At 38.3% G+C, this 15,609-nt stretch overlaps 1 protein-coding gene, 1 long non-coding RNA gene and 1 pseudogene across 2 annotated transcripts; 2 read left to right on the forward strand and 1 right to left on the reverse strand.

The window, feature by feature from the left end:
* Positions 1-764: 764 nt before the first annotated feature.
* Positions 765-2,530, forward strand: LOC122343186. Its single transcript, XR_006250708.1, has 3 exons — positions 765-1,160; positions 1,879-2,052; positions 2,391-2,530. It is a non-coding gene; the product is annotated as an uncharacterized LOC122343186 (long non-coding RNA).
* Positions 2,531-7,138: 4,608 nt separating this feature from the next.
* Positions 7,139-9,890, forward strand: LOC122343077 (annotated as a pseudogene).
* A 2,021-nt stretch (positions 9,891-11,911) lies between these two features.
* LOC122343006 (C-type lectin domain family 4 member M-like) lies at positions 11,912-14,461 on the reverse strand. Its single transcript, XM_043237275.1, has 5 exons — positions 14,319-14,461; positions 12,866-14,155; positions 12,683-12,786; positions 12,471-12,574; positions 11,912-12,395 (listed from the first exon to the last, which is right to left on the reverse strand). Exons 1-5 carry the CDS (start codon positions 14,428-14,430, stop codon positions 12,260-12,262), a joined length of 1,746 nt encoding a protein of 581 aa, XP_043093210.1. The 5' UTR covers positions 14,431-14,461; the 3' UTR covers positions 11,912-12,259.
* Positions 14,462-15,609: the final 1,148 nt, after the last annotated feature.

Below are 15,609 nucleotides of genomic sequence, written 5' to 3' on the forward strand. Positions count from 1 at the left end.
TTGTTCTATGTATAGTGTGACAGGAGGAGCCAACGACAGACACAGTGGGCGTGGCATCAGGCCTCGGAGAGGCTTTTTATTAACACAAAATAAATACAAAATAAAGTGTCCAGGGGGAAAGTGTCCAAATAAAAAGGGGGAAGTGGTGTCCTCGTTGTGCTGCCGGGGGAAGTGCAAGGCAGGTAGTGCTCCAGGGGGCAGGGTCCAGGTAAGGGGCGGAGTCCGGTGGCCGCACACGCTCCCCTCTCCTGTTCGGGGCGCGAGGGGCGGCGGCTTCTTCCATGGCATCTCCGTCGCTTCTTTCCTCCGGTCGTCAGAGAGTAAGGGGATAAAACGGCTCGGCATCCTGGCCCGTCAGCGGTACACGGGTGCGGTCGTCGCCTGGACTATACGGGGGTCATCGCCTGGACTACGTGGTCCCACGACTCGCTTCTCTAACGGCGGAGCGAGCTCCTTCACGCACCCTTCCTGGACCCACGAGGACACCAGCATGCATGCACGGGGGAAGAGACCGGTCTCTAGAGGAGAGGCGCGTTGGGTATTTAACGGCGACGGTAACGAGGCTAAATTCCTTCAGGTGTGCCTCGTCACATGCCGCCAGACCTGACCAATACCACGCCCCTCCTCTCAAACACACCCACTCCCGTCGGGAGCCTGGTGAAGGGCGGCGAATAAAGGACGGGGTGATGATGACAATAAAGAGGAGGGGCAGCCGACTCGTCACAATAGCCTATTATATATTTTTTATATATATGGTTCTATTTAATTTATTATGTGAAGTAAATTAGGGGAGTTTAGAAACATCAATATCAACAGTGACTACTAATTAATTTAGTTGTTGTCAGTTACTCTTAATAAGATGTATCTGTTTTATTGCTAATGTGTGTATTTATGAGTGCAAATGTCAGTCAGAATGTGTCTTGGGTCATGTAATGTGTGCTGAGGAATGTTAATTATTTTTAGTTTTGCTTTATTGTTCTGTTTAGATTGGTCAACTGTAATCTCACTGGTCAGTGCTGCAAAAGTTTGTCTTCAGTTCTACAATCATCAGACTCCCATCTGGGAGAGCTGGACCTGAGTAACAATGACCTGCAGGATTCAGGAGTGAAGCTGCTCTCTGAAGGACTGAAGAGTCCAAACTGTCATCTGGAGATTCTGAGGTATTTAGGAAAACAAATAAACATGTACTAATCTGATCAAACTAAATATGTCAGTTTCGTTCTGGTCTTGTCTTCTTGAGTGAGTTTAACATCCCAACAGAATAACAGTGTTGGGGAAGCTACTCTCAAACTGTATCTTGACAAGCTACTTGTAAGTTTTATTCAAGTTACCCTTCTAAAAAGTAGAAGAGTATTTATTTTCTTCTTCTGTTTTACTTTTCCTTTAGTGAGTAATATTGCTGTTTGCAGTGTGCATATAAACTGTACTTTTTACATTTGCAGATTAAGGTAGTTAATCTACCTATTGGTAGATTTGGTAGATGTTTAAACCCTATTAGTAACATTAGTAGATATAATACTATTTACAGTTCATTAAGCATTGGGAGCTGAAAATCTGTGTTTACCTTTTGTATAGGTTTACATATTCTAACATACGCTCTAAGCACATGGAAAAAATCAGATTAGACTAATTTCTGAAGTGGCATTAAAAGTGAAAGCTACAGCACAAAGTGCACATTGTTTTCTTTTTTATGCCAAAGCACATTTTGTTGTTATTGTGAGTGTGTACAAGTAAAAGTAGAACCTTAACAGTTCTGAATGAAGTTTTGCTCTTATCGGTATGATATTAAGTTGTTTTTGCTGTTATCATGAAAAAATTCAAGGCCTGATGGTCTGAAATTGTAGAAATAAATAGTTGACAAATTCATATCAATTGTAGGTTGTCTGGCTGTATGCTGACAGAGGAAGGCTGTGGTTATGTGTCTTCAGCTTTGACTTCAAACCCCTCACACCTAAGAGAGCTGGATCTGAGCTACAATCATCCTGGAGATTCAGGAGTGAAGCTGCTCTCTGAAAAACTAGAGGACTCAACTTGCTCACTGGACAAACTGAAGTATGTTGTATAGGAGTTTACCCTGCTCCGTGTGTGTGTATGTGTGTATGTATATGCTTGTGCATGTGTGCAACTTTGTTTTTACATCTTTGGGAGGACCAGATGTCCTTACAAACCTCCCATTTTGAAACAGTAAACCCAGAATTTTGCCTTATTTAATAGTTAACATAAAAGTTTTCACTTAATTTCCTGTCTGAAATGGATGGCTATATTTAACACAGCAGCATGACTGTATATATATATATATATATATAATTTTTCTTTGCACTTTTTTAAATTTTATTTTTACATTTAGTTAAAGAGTATGTGTGTGTATAATGACATTGTGTGTTTTATAGGATTGATCATGCAGGAGAGTTCAGGATTACAGCAGGCCTACATAAATGTATGTCTATGCACACACACAAACCCACACACAGGATCTGTCCTGGCTCATTGAGTTTCTTGTATATATTTTCAGTTGAACCTGTCGATACGGCTTTAAAAAAGTTCTGCACTCATCTCCTCTTCTGTAAACTCATAATTATTAAAATAAACTTCACTGTCTACAGTGCATGTACTAGAGTTGAGAATGTGGCAATTTTCCTGAAATCACTCACACATCTCAGATGAAACAGATGAGCTGAAGGCCAGTGTCAAAGAAACCTGGGCTTCCATACCACCTCAGCAGTGCCACAAACTGATCACTTTTATGCCACACAGAATTGAGGCAGCTGTCAAAGCAAAAGGAGCCCATACGAACTATTGAGTACATGCCTTTAATGAAGTATTCTAATTTGTTGAGTGAATTGGTTGTTTTTTATTAAATGTCACAATTAAAATAACCAAAGACTTAAACTACTTAAGTCCGTGTGCATTTAATACAGAATAATAATGCAGTGTATTTAATGAACAAATCATTACAGAACAACTGTTACGTGTTTGTGTTGTGTCGTGTGGTTTTTTTCCCCCTCTACTTGTTCTTTTGCAATTTAACTTCTTAGTCACTGGTCATTGGTTCCTGTCACCCTCAATCTTCATCAGCGCAGTCTCCAATCGGTCAAGACCACCCCAGATAAAAGAGCCCGCCAGACCACTAACAAACTCCCCTTTTGTTGCTCGCTATTTTTTTGGCTATCCTTGTGTATTGCATTCATTTTGGTGTGTGTCACCAAATCAGCTTGTTCCCTTTTAGTTCCCTTTTCCCCCACACTAAAACATTTGCTCATGCGTTATGTGTTACAAGGCCGTGGAGAAGCGGACAAGAACGTCACATGACATACACTACAACACTTAGGATTCTGCCTCTATGCATTAAGTTTGGGGCGCTCTTGTACTTGGCTAAACGAGTGTAGTTTAGTTAGGGCGTCTCAGACGCTAAAGACCTTCCCTTTTCATATTTCTCTGTTTCTAGATAGCTTAGGGGAAACTAAGTAGCTGGAGGCTGTTTTGATTTGTTATTTTCTTTGATTTAGCACCGTCTTGTGGATTGTATATACATTTTCCCTTTTTTTGTCACCTCCAAACTTTTACTATTTACACAAAGCACACAAACAATAACGATCCTGCTGAATGAACAGACTAGGCTTTAAGAAGGGGGTCTAACAAGGAGTTGACAGACAAGGACGATAAACTAGTAATCATACATGACCAGAAATTACCAAATATTGGCACATGAGGGAGGAAAAAACAACAAAACAGGTCAATGAGGTGAGACAGTTGGTTGAACATTTTTTTTTATGATATTCTAAACTGTCCCTTTACACATTTGAGAACTACATGCAAAATTACTACTGCTGAAATTTTTGATGGATCCAATGCTGTATAAATATACCTTTGGAATCATTAAAGACTCTCATCACTAGAATTCTAAAATCTATTGGTAGTTTTAATAACATCATTATGTAAAAATTATTACCTATAAAAAACTACCTATACAATTAAATATGTGTGAAGCCTTGCGTTGGACTTTTATAGTCAAATTGCTGATCCCCAAGAAGTAAAAAAAGAAAAAGGCTTGGAAAGTTTCTCTTTCATTTTTCCCCCAGTGACTGTAAGGCTTTCTAAGAAGCATTATAGTATCAGCAGACCACTAAAGAACATCACTGGAAAATTCTAGACAAAATGAAAGTGGTCATTTACAACATGCTCCACTACATAACTGGCTGATGGATCCCCTTCCAATGTTGCGCCAGGCGTAAGAGTTTGGCTGCTTGGGCATAGGCTGTGACATGGGGCTGGTACTGCCAGTCATGGAACAGCCGGGTGGCAGATATGAAGAACAGTCCCGGGCGAGAGAGAATCTCCCTCCGCACCTCCGAGTATTTTTCTGCAGCTTCAAGTCGGTGAGGAGCCTGCACCCGTGCCCAGTCGTCGGGGTGCCATCCTTCTGCTCGGGCCGTTGACTCAAACATTTTGAAATATACCTCGACGTCATCGTGGGCGGAAATTTTTGTCAGTTGCTTTGTGGCTTGGATTCGGGAGTCAGACAACGGAGCGTGCTGACCTTGGTGAGCCTAGAATTTATTTTAAACTGTTTAAACTGTTATTATTTGTATAATTAGGCCCTCAAAAACCTAGCTCCAGCATACCTCCCTAATCTGCTGCATCCATACACCCCGTCTAGATACATGAGATCAAGTGACCTCTGCCTTCTCTTAATTCACAAAATCAAACTTAAAAATTGCGAGAACAAAGCTTTGGAATAGCCTTAGTTGTGTTTTAAATGTGCTCTGTGCATAAATAAATATTGCTGTTGTTCTTGTGGTCAAACTACAAATTTGAATAAACCAGATATGCTTTGCAAATTTACGTTTAACGTAGAAGATAACATCTATCGTGACATCCAACTCAGTCACTTCTATTTATCAATCTTTGCACTTCATCCATTCGCTGTAACTATTTAGTAGACGTTAGTTACTCTTGTCTATGCCTTTTGTTAATAAAATCCCTTTTTATTATACGTGTGTGTTCCTTGGGTTGATAATACAATAAAAATGATCTACAAGTTAACGATATCTCACAAATCCTTCAGCTTGGTCTGATGGCAGTTTCCGATAATTTAATTGTAATTCTTATTCATTCAACAATCTTCTATTATGCATCTTTGTGCAATTCCTTGTATGTAAATTATTATAAATGTAAATTTAAATTATTATAACCAAGACTTAAGCCCAAAACCAGTGGTATTGTAAAGCCATCCACCATGCGGTCTGAGAGTAAATCTGCATTCAATTCTTTTAAGAAATCTGTAGCCAGAACAAAAGATAAGTGAGATTTCTAATGCATATCTGACAGTGTTACATTGAGCTGAAGTCATTTAAATGAGTTAAACCTGTGTCCTGTTTTCTGGACATAATTGATAACATCATAGATTGTTGCAACACTGCAGCCATGAGCAGTCTTAATGAGACTCATGCTTATAACAGAGGTGTGGACGAGTAGACTCATTCAGACTAACATAGTCATTTGTCATCCAGCAGACTTTATCAGACTTTGTCGATCGCTTAAAAGCCTGCGTTGGAAATTGACGAGACCAATGTGCGGCTGTGAATGTCTTAAAATTTTCTCCAAATTCAGTGCTTTGGTGTGTCTTCAGGTCCATCCGCTAGTTTGTCGTGTTAGAACATTTTGAAGCTATTTCTCTTTTACGCATACAACATATTAGCATGTTGGTGTGTTGTCTTTTTTCTTTTGGTTTGAAACCAAAATACCTCAAGATTGATGTTGTCGTATTTGGCTTTGAAACCAGATCCATTTTACTTTTGTACATGTACAACTCTGATGAAACCGGGCACTCTATTTCGTGCTGAAAAAGCGGCAGATGTAGGGAAGCTGCGATTTTACGAGAGGTGTGCAATCAAATCAACAGGATGATACCAAACATTCGCGATGAGTTTATTTAATCACCTGGAGGCTGTCACATGACAGAGACATGGAAGGCCTCCTGGGTGGATCAGGGAGTTCGGGAGTCCATTTCGAATCTGGGTACTTGGGAAGCCATTTCGGGGGAGCCTTCAAGGCTGTGATGTCAGTCCCCACCTCTATGGCTGGAGTCCTACTTATATTTTGACACAGTCTTTACAGATTGGACAATGCAAGTACTTCTATCACTTAAGTGGGTAGAACAAAGCCATCATAGCAGTCATTTGAGATTTGACTCACTAGTCAAATGGAGTGTAGTGTCCTGGAGATGTTGTCCGACAGAAGTTACGCCATTAGCACAGAAAATCCTAAATCCTAAAATCCTTTTTAACAAACAGCAGTTTCTGTTCTTTACACCATGACCTTCTCTGGAAAGCGGTCCTGACGTGATGATCGTTGTTGTGGACAATGTTCTTCAAACTGTCTTGATCATACGTTTTCAGAGTCTACGGATGTCGTTGGTGTTGTTAACCAAGCACTGATGATCAAGACGCCGTTCAGGATCATCAGAAACATCAAGAACGCGAGCACCAGGGAAACAGTAAGTGTGCGCTTTAACTTCAGCTAACGTTGGTCCTGTCCGGGAGCTTTGCTCATGTCTTGTTGGTGCACCCAGTGCAGGACATCTGGGAAGACTGCTTCCCGGGACCACTTGTGCCATCTCATGTAGCTTCTGTTACACTACTGTAGTATAAAATAGCATAAGTGAATGTGAACAATCATGTATAGTTACTGGAGATCTTTATGTACATGTTGATTGCGTTGGAACACCGTAATGTTAAAAGGTTGATAGTATTAAGAGGAAGCAACATAACCTTTGTACATATCAATGTTCTCTGTGCCTATAATTGCCATAAATAAAAAGTTGCATGTGTTTTTGCTATTGTTTTTAATCTGTCAACAACAGATACTGTGCTGATGTAAATTTTTTGAAAAAAAATTGTTTAGTTTGAGATGCAAAAGAGGTGTTTTCCATTTGAGATGGATTTTTTTCCTGAGTTATGAAAAATATAGTTCTTAATCAGGAAACATGCGGATCCTCAGCCTACACCACATTCAAATGAACACACCTCCAGAGAATTTCAGTAACAAAGACCAAAAATATCAGCACACAAGCAGGAAGAAAAATGAAAAGGGCTTTTGTTTAGAGTAACAGACCAAAGATGTGATGCTGAATGAGGGATGAGAGCAGATATAATACACAATCACACAGTTTGAAGCTGCAGACAGACACATCAGTCTCGGACAATCTCTGAAGTAAAAAAAAAACTTGTGTTCATTCCTTAACTAAAATTAGAGTTTAGCACCTGAATATTGTCTTAATAACTGTGTACGGAGAATTAATGTTTGTGTTAAGATGGAATTTTTTTTATTGCTGAAATGTTTTACACCTAATGCATCTGTGAATATTTGATCTATTTGATAAATAGTTTATCTGTGTTTTTTTCCCAGAAATGGACAAAGCTCTACTTTTTTTCTTCTTCTAATTGGTGAGTGTGTTTGCGTTTATTTCTAGTTTCATTAGGACTGATCCTGTTATAAAAAGCTCTAAATCCGACCCTCTCTTTCACAGCTCTCTGCTCCGTATCTGAATGTGTTTGGCGTCAGTATCGCTTTATAAATGAGAAGAAGACCTGGAATGAAGCTCAGAGATACTGCAGAGAGAGATACACAGATCTGGCCACCGTTGACAACATGAATGACTTAAATGAGCTCATAATGAGTGTGAGTGATCAAAGTGTTCAGTTGGTCTGGATCGGGCTGCAGAATACGGGTCGTGAAGAATGGCAGTGGTCTTCAGGAGAACCTGCGCTCTATCTGAACTGGACACCTGGCCAACCAGAAGGTAGAGATGAGTGTGCTATTATGGCAAATGGAACTTTTGAGGATTTGCCATGTAGTCTTACCTGGCCTTTTATCTGCAACAACAGTGAGTTCATTTATTTATGCACCCTATACCAAATTATAATGGAATAATAAATATAACAACCTTTTTTTGTCCCTGTATGATCAACTTGCTATTAAAGAGCCTAAAAATCTTAGAGATCTAAATTGAGATGTTCACTCAATGTTAGTTCACTCTAAATCTGAGCTGTGGGATTTACAATGTATTTTCATCCTCTCCTGAAATACATTAAGTGAACTGTAGAGTAAACTTTATCACGTACACAATGTGTATAGGATATCAAAAAACATTCAGGATTGTCATATACATTGTGTTTTACATACTATAAATGTGTATATGTTAATGCCTGTGTATTAAATTTCTAGATGAAATAAGCACTATATGGTGAAAACACTGAACAGTTGTGATAATGACAGTCTCATACACAGGATTAAAAAGGTTCAATTATGTGTTTCTGAGGTTTAAACTGCTGCTCCTGTACACATCCAAACCATAAAGCAGTGTAAGAATAATAACCAAATGCATTTATGAATCTTTTTCTCATTTGTTTTTCTTGAAGCAAACACAGGACTCGTCTTTGTCAATCAGGCGATGAATTGGAGTGACGCTCAGAGTTACTGCAGACAGAATCACACGGATCTGGTCAGTGTGAGGAACCAGAATGAGAATCAACAGGTTCAGAAGATCATCAGTGATAGACTCTTACCTGGATCACGGATCTGGATCGGTCTGTTCAGAGTCAAAGACTCATGGCAGTGGTCAGATCAGAGCGACTCCTCATTCAGATACTGGAAGTCCGATCAACCTAATGGGTTTAGAAATGGTGAAAATTGTACAATGAGTCAATCGAATGCTGAAAGAAAATGGCATGACTGCCCTTGCACTGATCAATATCCTTTTGTGTGTTATGAAGGTGAGCAGGTCCTCACAAAACACCCACAATCCATCATCAGCTCCAGATATCTTATGGTATATTCAGACCAGCAAAGTCTGCTAGTTCACTTGCTTCGGTCCGGACCGAATACAATGTTTATTTCTTTTGGTTTGGTTTGTAAATTCTCAAACAGGAAAAAACAGGAAGTTCGAAAACATGGAGAGTTTTTGTAGTGCAGTTGGTATTTGTTATTACGTTAACGTAATATGAATCCGTGGAGTCTGTATATTCTTATATGTGGCATACTGACAGTATACAGTGCGTATAGGAAAGCAATTGCAGGTTTTGCATACGTTTCATTTTGGCTAGCAACACTTTCCCATAACTCCAACTACGGGAGCCTGTTAACTGCAATTGGGTCACATCGAACACCTTCGATTGTTTGTTGCGACCCAGAGTGTTATTGCTGTATTCACACCTGCCCAAAAGGTCCGCACTGCAGGGGGAAACGAACTTGAGTTTGTTTCAATCGAACGAAACAAAACAGGTGTGAATACACCAAGTTCTCACTACATGTCTGACATCACAAATTCATCCTCAGTGTCTTGTTTTACCTGTTGATTTTGATCAGACTCTCTCTAGTTTCTGCTTTTGGTGTATTTTGTGTCCAGACGCTGAACTGATTCTGATCAGAGAGAATGTGACGTGGGCCGAAGCTCTGAGATACTGCAGACAGAATCACGTGGATCTGGTCTCAGTTCATTCAGAAGAGATGCAGCATCGTGTGAAGAACGTGGTTAAACGGGCGTCTACTGCAGCGGTGTGGATGGGTTTACACACAACTACTGCGTCATGAACATGTGGCTCTGGCTGAGTGGAGAGATCGTGTGTTATCAGAAATGGGCTCCAGGGAACGGAACGACGCAAGAAAACTGCAAACTCGAGAAGAGAAAAGTAGCCGTTCAGTCTGGAGGAGATCAGCTCTGGATCAGCCTTCCTGAATCTCACAAACTCAACTTCATCTGCAGCAGAAATTAAGAGCAGAAAAGCATACTACTACCACGTGTGCCGCAGGACCATGGCATTAACTGCAAGTCAGTCCCATGGTAAAGTTGTTCACAAAACTGCAATCAGGTAGCGCAAAAGAGTTTGCAAACTACCCAAAGATCTAGTAACGAAATAGAACAACAAGTTTAAAATACAACATTATAACTTAACATTATAAAATACAACATTATAACTTAAAAATGATTAGAAAATTATTTTGAAATGAATTTCTATAAAGTTAATTTCAAAACGTAATAGTCAGAATAAAACAATTACATGTACATAAAAAGCTCTTAATGCATGTTATGGGTCATTATTTCCTTATGTTGTATTAATGATTATTATTTTATGTCACAAATTATGAAAGGCTTGAAAATTACATTTAATAATTGGCTTATGTATTTCAGCAGGTCACAAATACTTATTGGTTATTTAGTTTTTTTTTTTAACACATTTGTTCCCATATCTAAAGCAGATGACAATTATGCAAATTATGAAAACTTATGTCCCTAAATTTAGAAAACCTTTATTGTTTCTTTGCATTAATTAAACCATGTTATGTTTTAAATATAATTGTTTTATAATACAAAATTAATGATAATATGGTTTAGCATACAAAGTTTAGGCAAAAAAAAAAAAGAATTAGACACAAAACAAATTAAAAATTTTGTCGGTTTTTAGAAAAATATTACAACAATCATTTCCAAAGGCAAATATCTGGTATAGACCTGCACAGGCCTCAAACCTAGGCCCTATAACCAGCCCTTGTTTTTTTTGACCATGTAGATAGCAGCAGTCAGTTGATTTGATAACGTTTGATTAATTTAGCCATCTTAAATCATCTAGACTTGCTTAAACCTCTGGGGCTTGAAGGTGTTTTGGGATTTAATTCTGTGTAAAGCTTAACCACTGTCACGAACTGAGAGTCTAGCTATGGAGGAATACATTTCAGAGGCTCTCAAATCTGGTTTCATCCAACCTTCTACTTACCCAGCCGCCGCGGGTTTCTTCTTCGTGGAAAAGAAGGACGGAGGATTACGACTCTGTATCGGTTATCGTGGTTTTCTGGTGCAAAACTAGCTGCTGCAGATTAAGTTTAAAGGCCAAAAACCTTTCAGCTCGCTCGTCATGTTCATAATGAATCTATTGTGACTCTATTGTGACTTCAAGTGAAGATTATTTTAATTAATATTACTATTTCCTATGATGCAAAGCTGATTTTTTTTAGCCTCATTTCAGTTTTCACTGTCATATGATCCTTCGGAAATCATTCTAATGCTGATCTGTAACAGATACCATGAAACGGATACTCTAGTGCTTGAACTCTACTTACTTTTACATATGAAAGGAAAAATATACAGGTTCCTCATATGATTTTCAGATGGGAAAGTGGGGATTTATGGTGAAAATCTAAATAAATATTGATATCTCACTAATGTATTATATTGCTTCTGAAGACAAGGATTTGGACACAGAAAAACATGATCTTCAGAGAGAATATGATATCCAAATCACTTTGGATTAAAATGGTGTTCGTGTCATTTGTGTTGTGAAGAGTTTTTTAATCAATACGTCTGAACTACCCTTCAGAGTAACAGCTTTTCTCTTCAGGTTTCCCAGCATACTGAGTATAGGATACATTGTACAAGAACAAAGTATCTACCTACCCTGCCTAAGTCTGCTAATAGGTTTATATAACAAACTTTGCATTTTTGTTCAGTTGAAAGTATTAGCTAGCTCACATTAGCCTCAAAAACAAAAGTGCATCATTTTAAATTAAATTATACATCCTGCTGTGATTTATGTTACAACCACACAAATAAAAAAGTACATTTCTAACAATCCATTGAACAAAGTAATAGTGACCGCTTTCATTAAAAACAGTTACAAAACATTCCAAAATGCAAATATTTTCATGACAACATGAGCTGCTTAAAATTGAGTTATCAACAAATCTGATATTCAAAATGCTGCTTTGTTTATGTTTTGTATATACACGGATATCTTTGTTTTGGTTTCTCCTTTTGAATTACAGGAATATACCATTGATAGCTGTTGATACGGACATCTAACAAAGACGGTCAATCACTTTTTAAAGAAATGCAGAGAAACTAAGATTTCTGCTTATCCTTTATTCATGAAAAAAAGCAATCACTTTCAAGAAAGATAACAAAGCAAAATGTAAATAAAAATCAATTAAACTAATAGTAGATCAATTATCTCCTGGCAAAACCAAAAGAAGAAGTGCCGCTACTTTTACTTTATTGTATTTCATTTGACTAAAATACTGTAAGCAGTATGCTTAACATTTGCTTGCAGGATATGGTCAACTCTTCAGATCGAAAAAATTAGAAGCAGAATGCTGTGAGATTTATTACTGCAGTAAAAATCAAAAGCCTATTTTTAATAGAGAAATTATAAAAGCAATTATATTATTAAAATAGCTATTAAGTGTCAGGAAGATAAAGGAAGCAAAGCTACTTCTCACAGATCCCTCTTCTCTTCTGTGAGCATGGGACATCATTCCAGTTTTTCAGGATAGCGTACGAAGGTATCAGTTCGACGCAGCCCTCATTTCCACCCTCGTTATTTGGCTCGTTTCCAGACCAAAACCTGAATAACGTGCAGCTCTTAAGTAACAAATGCATTAGCATCACAGTGGTTTTCTGCGAGCGTTTTCACACTTACGTTTGATTCAGCGATGAATTATCCACCCATTTCATTTCCCCCTCAATTTTTACATCAGACAAACCAATCCACACAATCTCCTTGACCACTGAAGAAATTAATGTCTGTTGAAAACCAGACATGAGTGAGAATCTTTTGTTTGTATTACCAAATCTTATTTAAAGATGTACACAGAATTGAACTGTACTGGTTTTGTTTGTTCCTTAAGTCACCTGCTTGTCTTCACTTTTGATAATGACCAGATCACCACCCTGATCCCTGCAGTACTGCCTGCTGTCAGACCAGGTCATCACGTCACTGTACCAGAACACAAAACCTGAAACACACAGCAACAACTGTACTTTTATTTTTACTCTATAGTAGCTGCAGGTATATAAAAATCATGTGCTACAAACCTTTTTTAAGTAACTTTTTTAGTTCTGCCTCTAACTGCAGATTCTTCTGACTCAACGAGTCAAAATCTCCCTGTAACTGGCTTTTTTCAGAAGTGAGATTGTCGATTCTCTTTTCCAGCTCCAGTTTTGTCTGATTCAAAGAGTCAAAACTTTCCTGTAACTGGCTTTTCTTAGAGGAGAGATCATCGACTCTTTTCTCCAACTCTTGATTCTTCTGACTGAAAGAGTCAAAACGTCCCTGTAGCTGGCTTTTTTCAGAAGCAAGATTATCGAGTCTCTTTTCCAGCTCCAGTTTCGTCTGATTCAAAGAGTCACAAGTTCCCTGCCACTGGCTTTTTTCAAAAGAGAGCTGATTGACTCTTTTCATCATTTCCTGATTCTTCTCATTCACAGACTCACAATTTCTCTGTAATTGGCTTTTCTTAGAGGAGAGATCATTGACTCTTTTCTCCAACTCTTGATTCTTCTGACTGAAAGAGTCAAAACGTCCCTGTAACTGACTTTTTTCAGAAGTGAGATTGTCGATTCTCTTTTCCAGCTCCAGTTTTGTCTGATTCAAAGAGTCAAAACTTTCCTGTAACTGGCTTTTCTTAGAGGAGAGATCATCTACTCTTTTCTCCAACTCTTGATTCTTCTGGCTGACAGAGTCAAAACTTTCCTGTAACTGGCTTTTCTTAGAGGAGAGATCATGGACTCTTTTTTCCAACTCTTGATTCTTCTGACTGAAAGAGTCAAAACTTCCATTTAACTGGCTTTTTTCAGAAGCAAGATTGTCGATTCTCTTTTCCAGCTCCAGTTTTGTCTGATTCAAAGAGTCACAAGTTCCCTGCAACTGGCTTTTTTCAAAAGAGAGCTGATTGACTCTTTTCTCCAACTCCTGATTCCTCTGACTGAAAGAGTCAAAACGTCCCAGTAACTGGCTTTTTTCAGAAGCAAGTTTGTCAATTCTCTTTTCCAGCTCCAGTTTTGTCTGATTCAAAGAGTCACAAGTTTTTTCAAAAGAGAGCTGATTGACTCTTTTCATCATTTCCTGATTCTTCTCATTCACAGACTCACAATATTTCAGTAACTGGCTTGTTTCAAAAGTGGTATCATTGACTGTTTTCTTCAACTCGTGATTCTTCTGAGAGTTAAAGTCGTTCTGTAGCTGGTCTTTCTCAGTTTGACATCTTGAACTGGACAGTAACATCTGTGTATCTTTATCTGCCATGAGCTTGATATGCAGTACTACAATGCCAGCCAAAATGGAAATGCATACGATGCCAAAGCATACTGTACTCAAAACAATTCCTGCAGAACAAGAAGGGCAATTTTTTATTTTTAGTATGTTAACCTTTAGAGCATGTGAAAATATATGGAAATATACAAAACATAAAATGACTAAACTAGGCGTATTCAGTAAAAACAGCCAAATCTCACCAAATCTTGTGATTTACAATAAAAGATCGCTTACTGTGGTTTTGGGCTCTTTCTTTAGATTTGTGGTCCTTATTACCACAAATATCTTTATCTCTGTCCAGTTCCTCCTCACTGGTCTTTTGTCCAACAACTTGTTCTAGTTCCATGACTTTTGTGCCTGTACCACTGAGATGTATGTGTGTTCAAATGAACAATAATTAGATGTGGGCTCAGATGAAATTTACACAACATCATGTTACTCATGTTACAATTATCAAGTCCATCTAAGTTCAAAAGGAAATGGGCTGAAACATGTATGTCACAACATTGAGCAAGGTGGAGTAAATAAGCTCAGTAAATTCAACCTAACATGCAGTAAATCAAAAGTTATTGAACAAAGTTACTGCCGTGTAGAGGAAGATATATAGGATATTATAGGCTACTAGTTAAAGAGAATGGTAATGCTCAAGTACAAAGAGCTACTAAATTTTGTTTCTAGAGTGACTGTTTACTCCCGTTTGATTCTCTGACCTCGTTGTTCCTGATTGTTTCCTGCACCGACCACTTTTATGTCTCTGAATGTATATAGTACATTCAATTCTCAGCAATTAAACAAAACTTGCATATAACCACCATTTCCAAACCATTTAAACATTCTGACTAGTCTTGCCCACGAGACTTTTTTGGTGGCATTGTCACTGACAAAATAACCAGGTTTTGAAGTATAAATGAAATGTTTTGGGTCAGGTACTCTCTTCCAGTAAACAACAGACGTTTTATGTTCCGGCAAACAGTTTTGATACAAACAGCTGCTTACAGTTAGCTAAGACCGTTTCGAAAAATGTTCCAAAACCAATTTATAAAAACTGTAGAAGTCAAATCTTCATCTGTTACAAGTGTGATGCAAAAGGGAAAAAACTAGATGAGCTTGCAAAATTTCACAATTTTGCAGCTATGAAGGGTGTACACCTTTTGCTAAAACACTACACCCATATTTGTCAAATAATTTGTCAATGTCACTTTTTCAGCAAAACCTAAATCTAAATTAAATTGAAGAATAATTCAGCCAAAAATTTTAATTCTGTCAGCATTTACTCACCCTCAAGTAGTTCCACAAACAAAGATATTTTGAATAAAGTTTGTAATCAGGCAGTTTTGGTCACTTTTTACTTCCATTCATACAGGTTTGGAAGTACTGCTGCGCCTCTGGAGGCTCTGTGGCGGTCGTCACTGGTTCTGTGGTGACGTCCGTAGCCCAAATGCAACATAAAGCGACCCTCAATACGGGACTCACTTCAATGGAATCAGTTCAGGAGCGGAGGGCCTTGAGGGGATAGGTGCTGAAG

This window comes from Puntigrus tetrazona, chromosome 4 (assembly GCF_018831695.1).
Source record: "Puntigrus tetrazona isolate hp1 chromosome 4, ASM1883169v1, whole genome shotgun sequence".
Lineage (NCBI taxonomy): Eukaryota > Metazoa > Chordata > Actinopteri > Cypriniformes > Cyprinidae > Puntigrus > Puntigrus tetrazona.

Coding starts and splice junctions, on each gene's coding strand:
- LOC122343006 (XM_043237275.1), bottom strand. CDS start 14,430: ATGGAACTAGAACAAGTTGTTGGACAAAAGACCAGTGAGGAGGAACTG. Junction 14,156..14,318: donor AGAAAGAGCCCAAAACCACA/GTAAGCGATCTT, acceptor CTTGTTCTGCAG/GAATTGTTTTGAGTACAGTA. Junction 12,787..12,865: donor AAAAAAGTTACTTAAAAAAG/GTTTGTAGCACA, acceptor TGTGTGTTTCAG/GTTTTGTGTTCTGGTACAGT.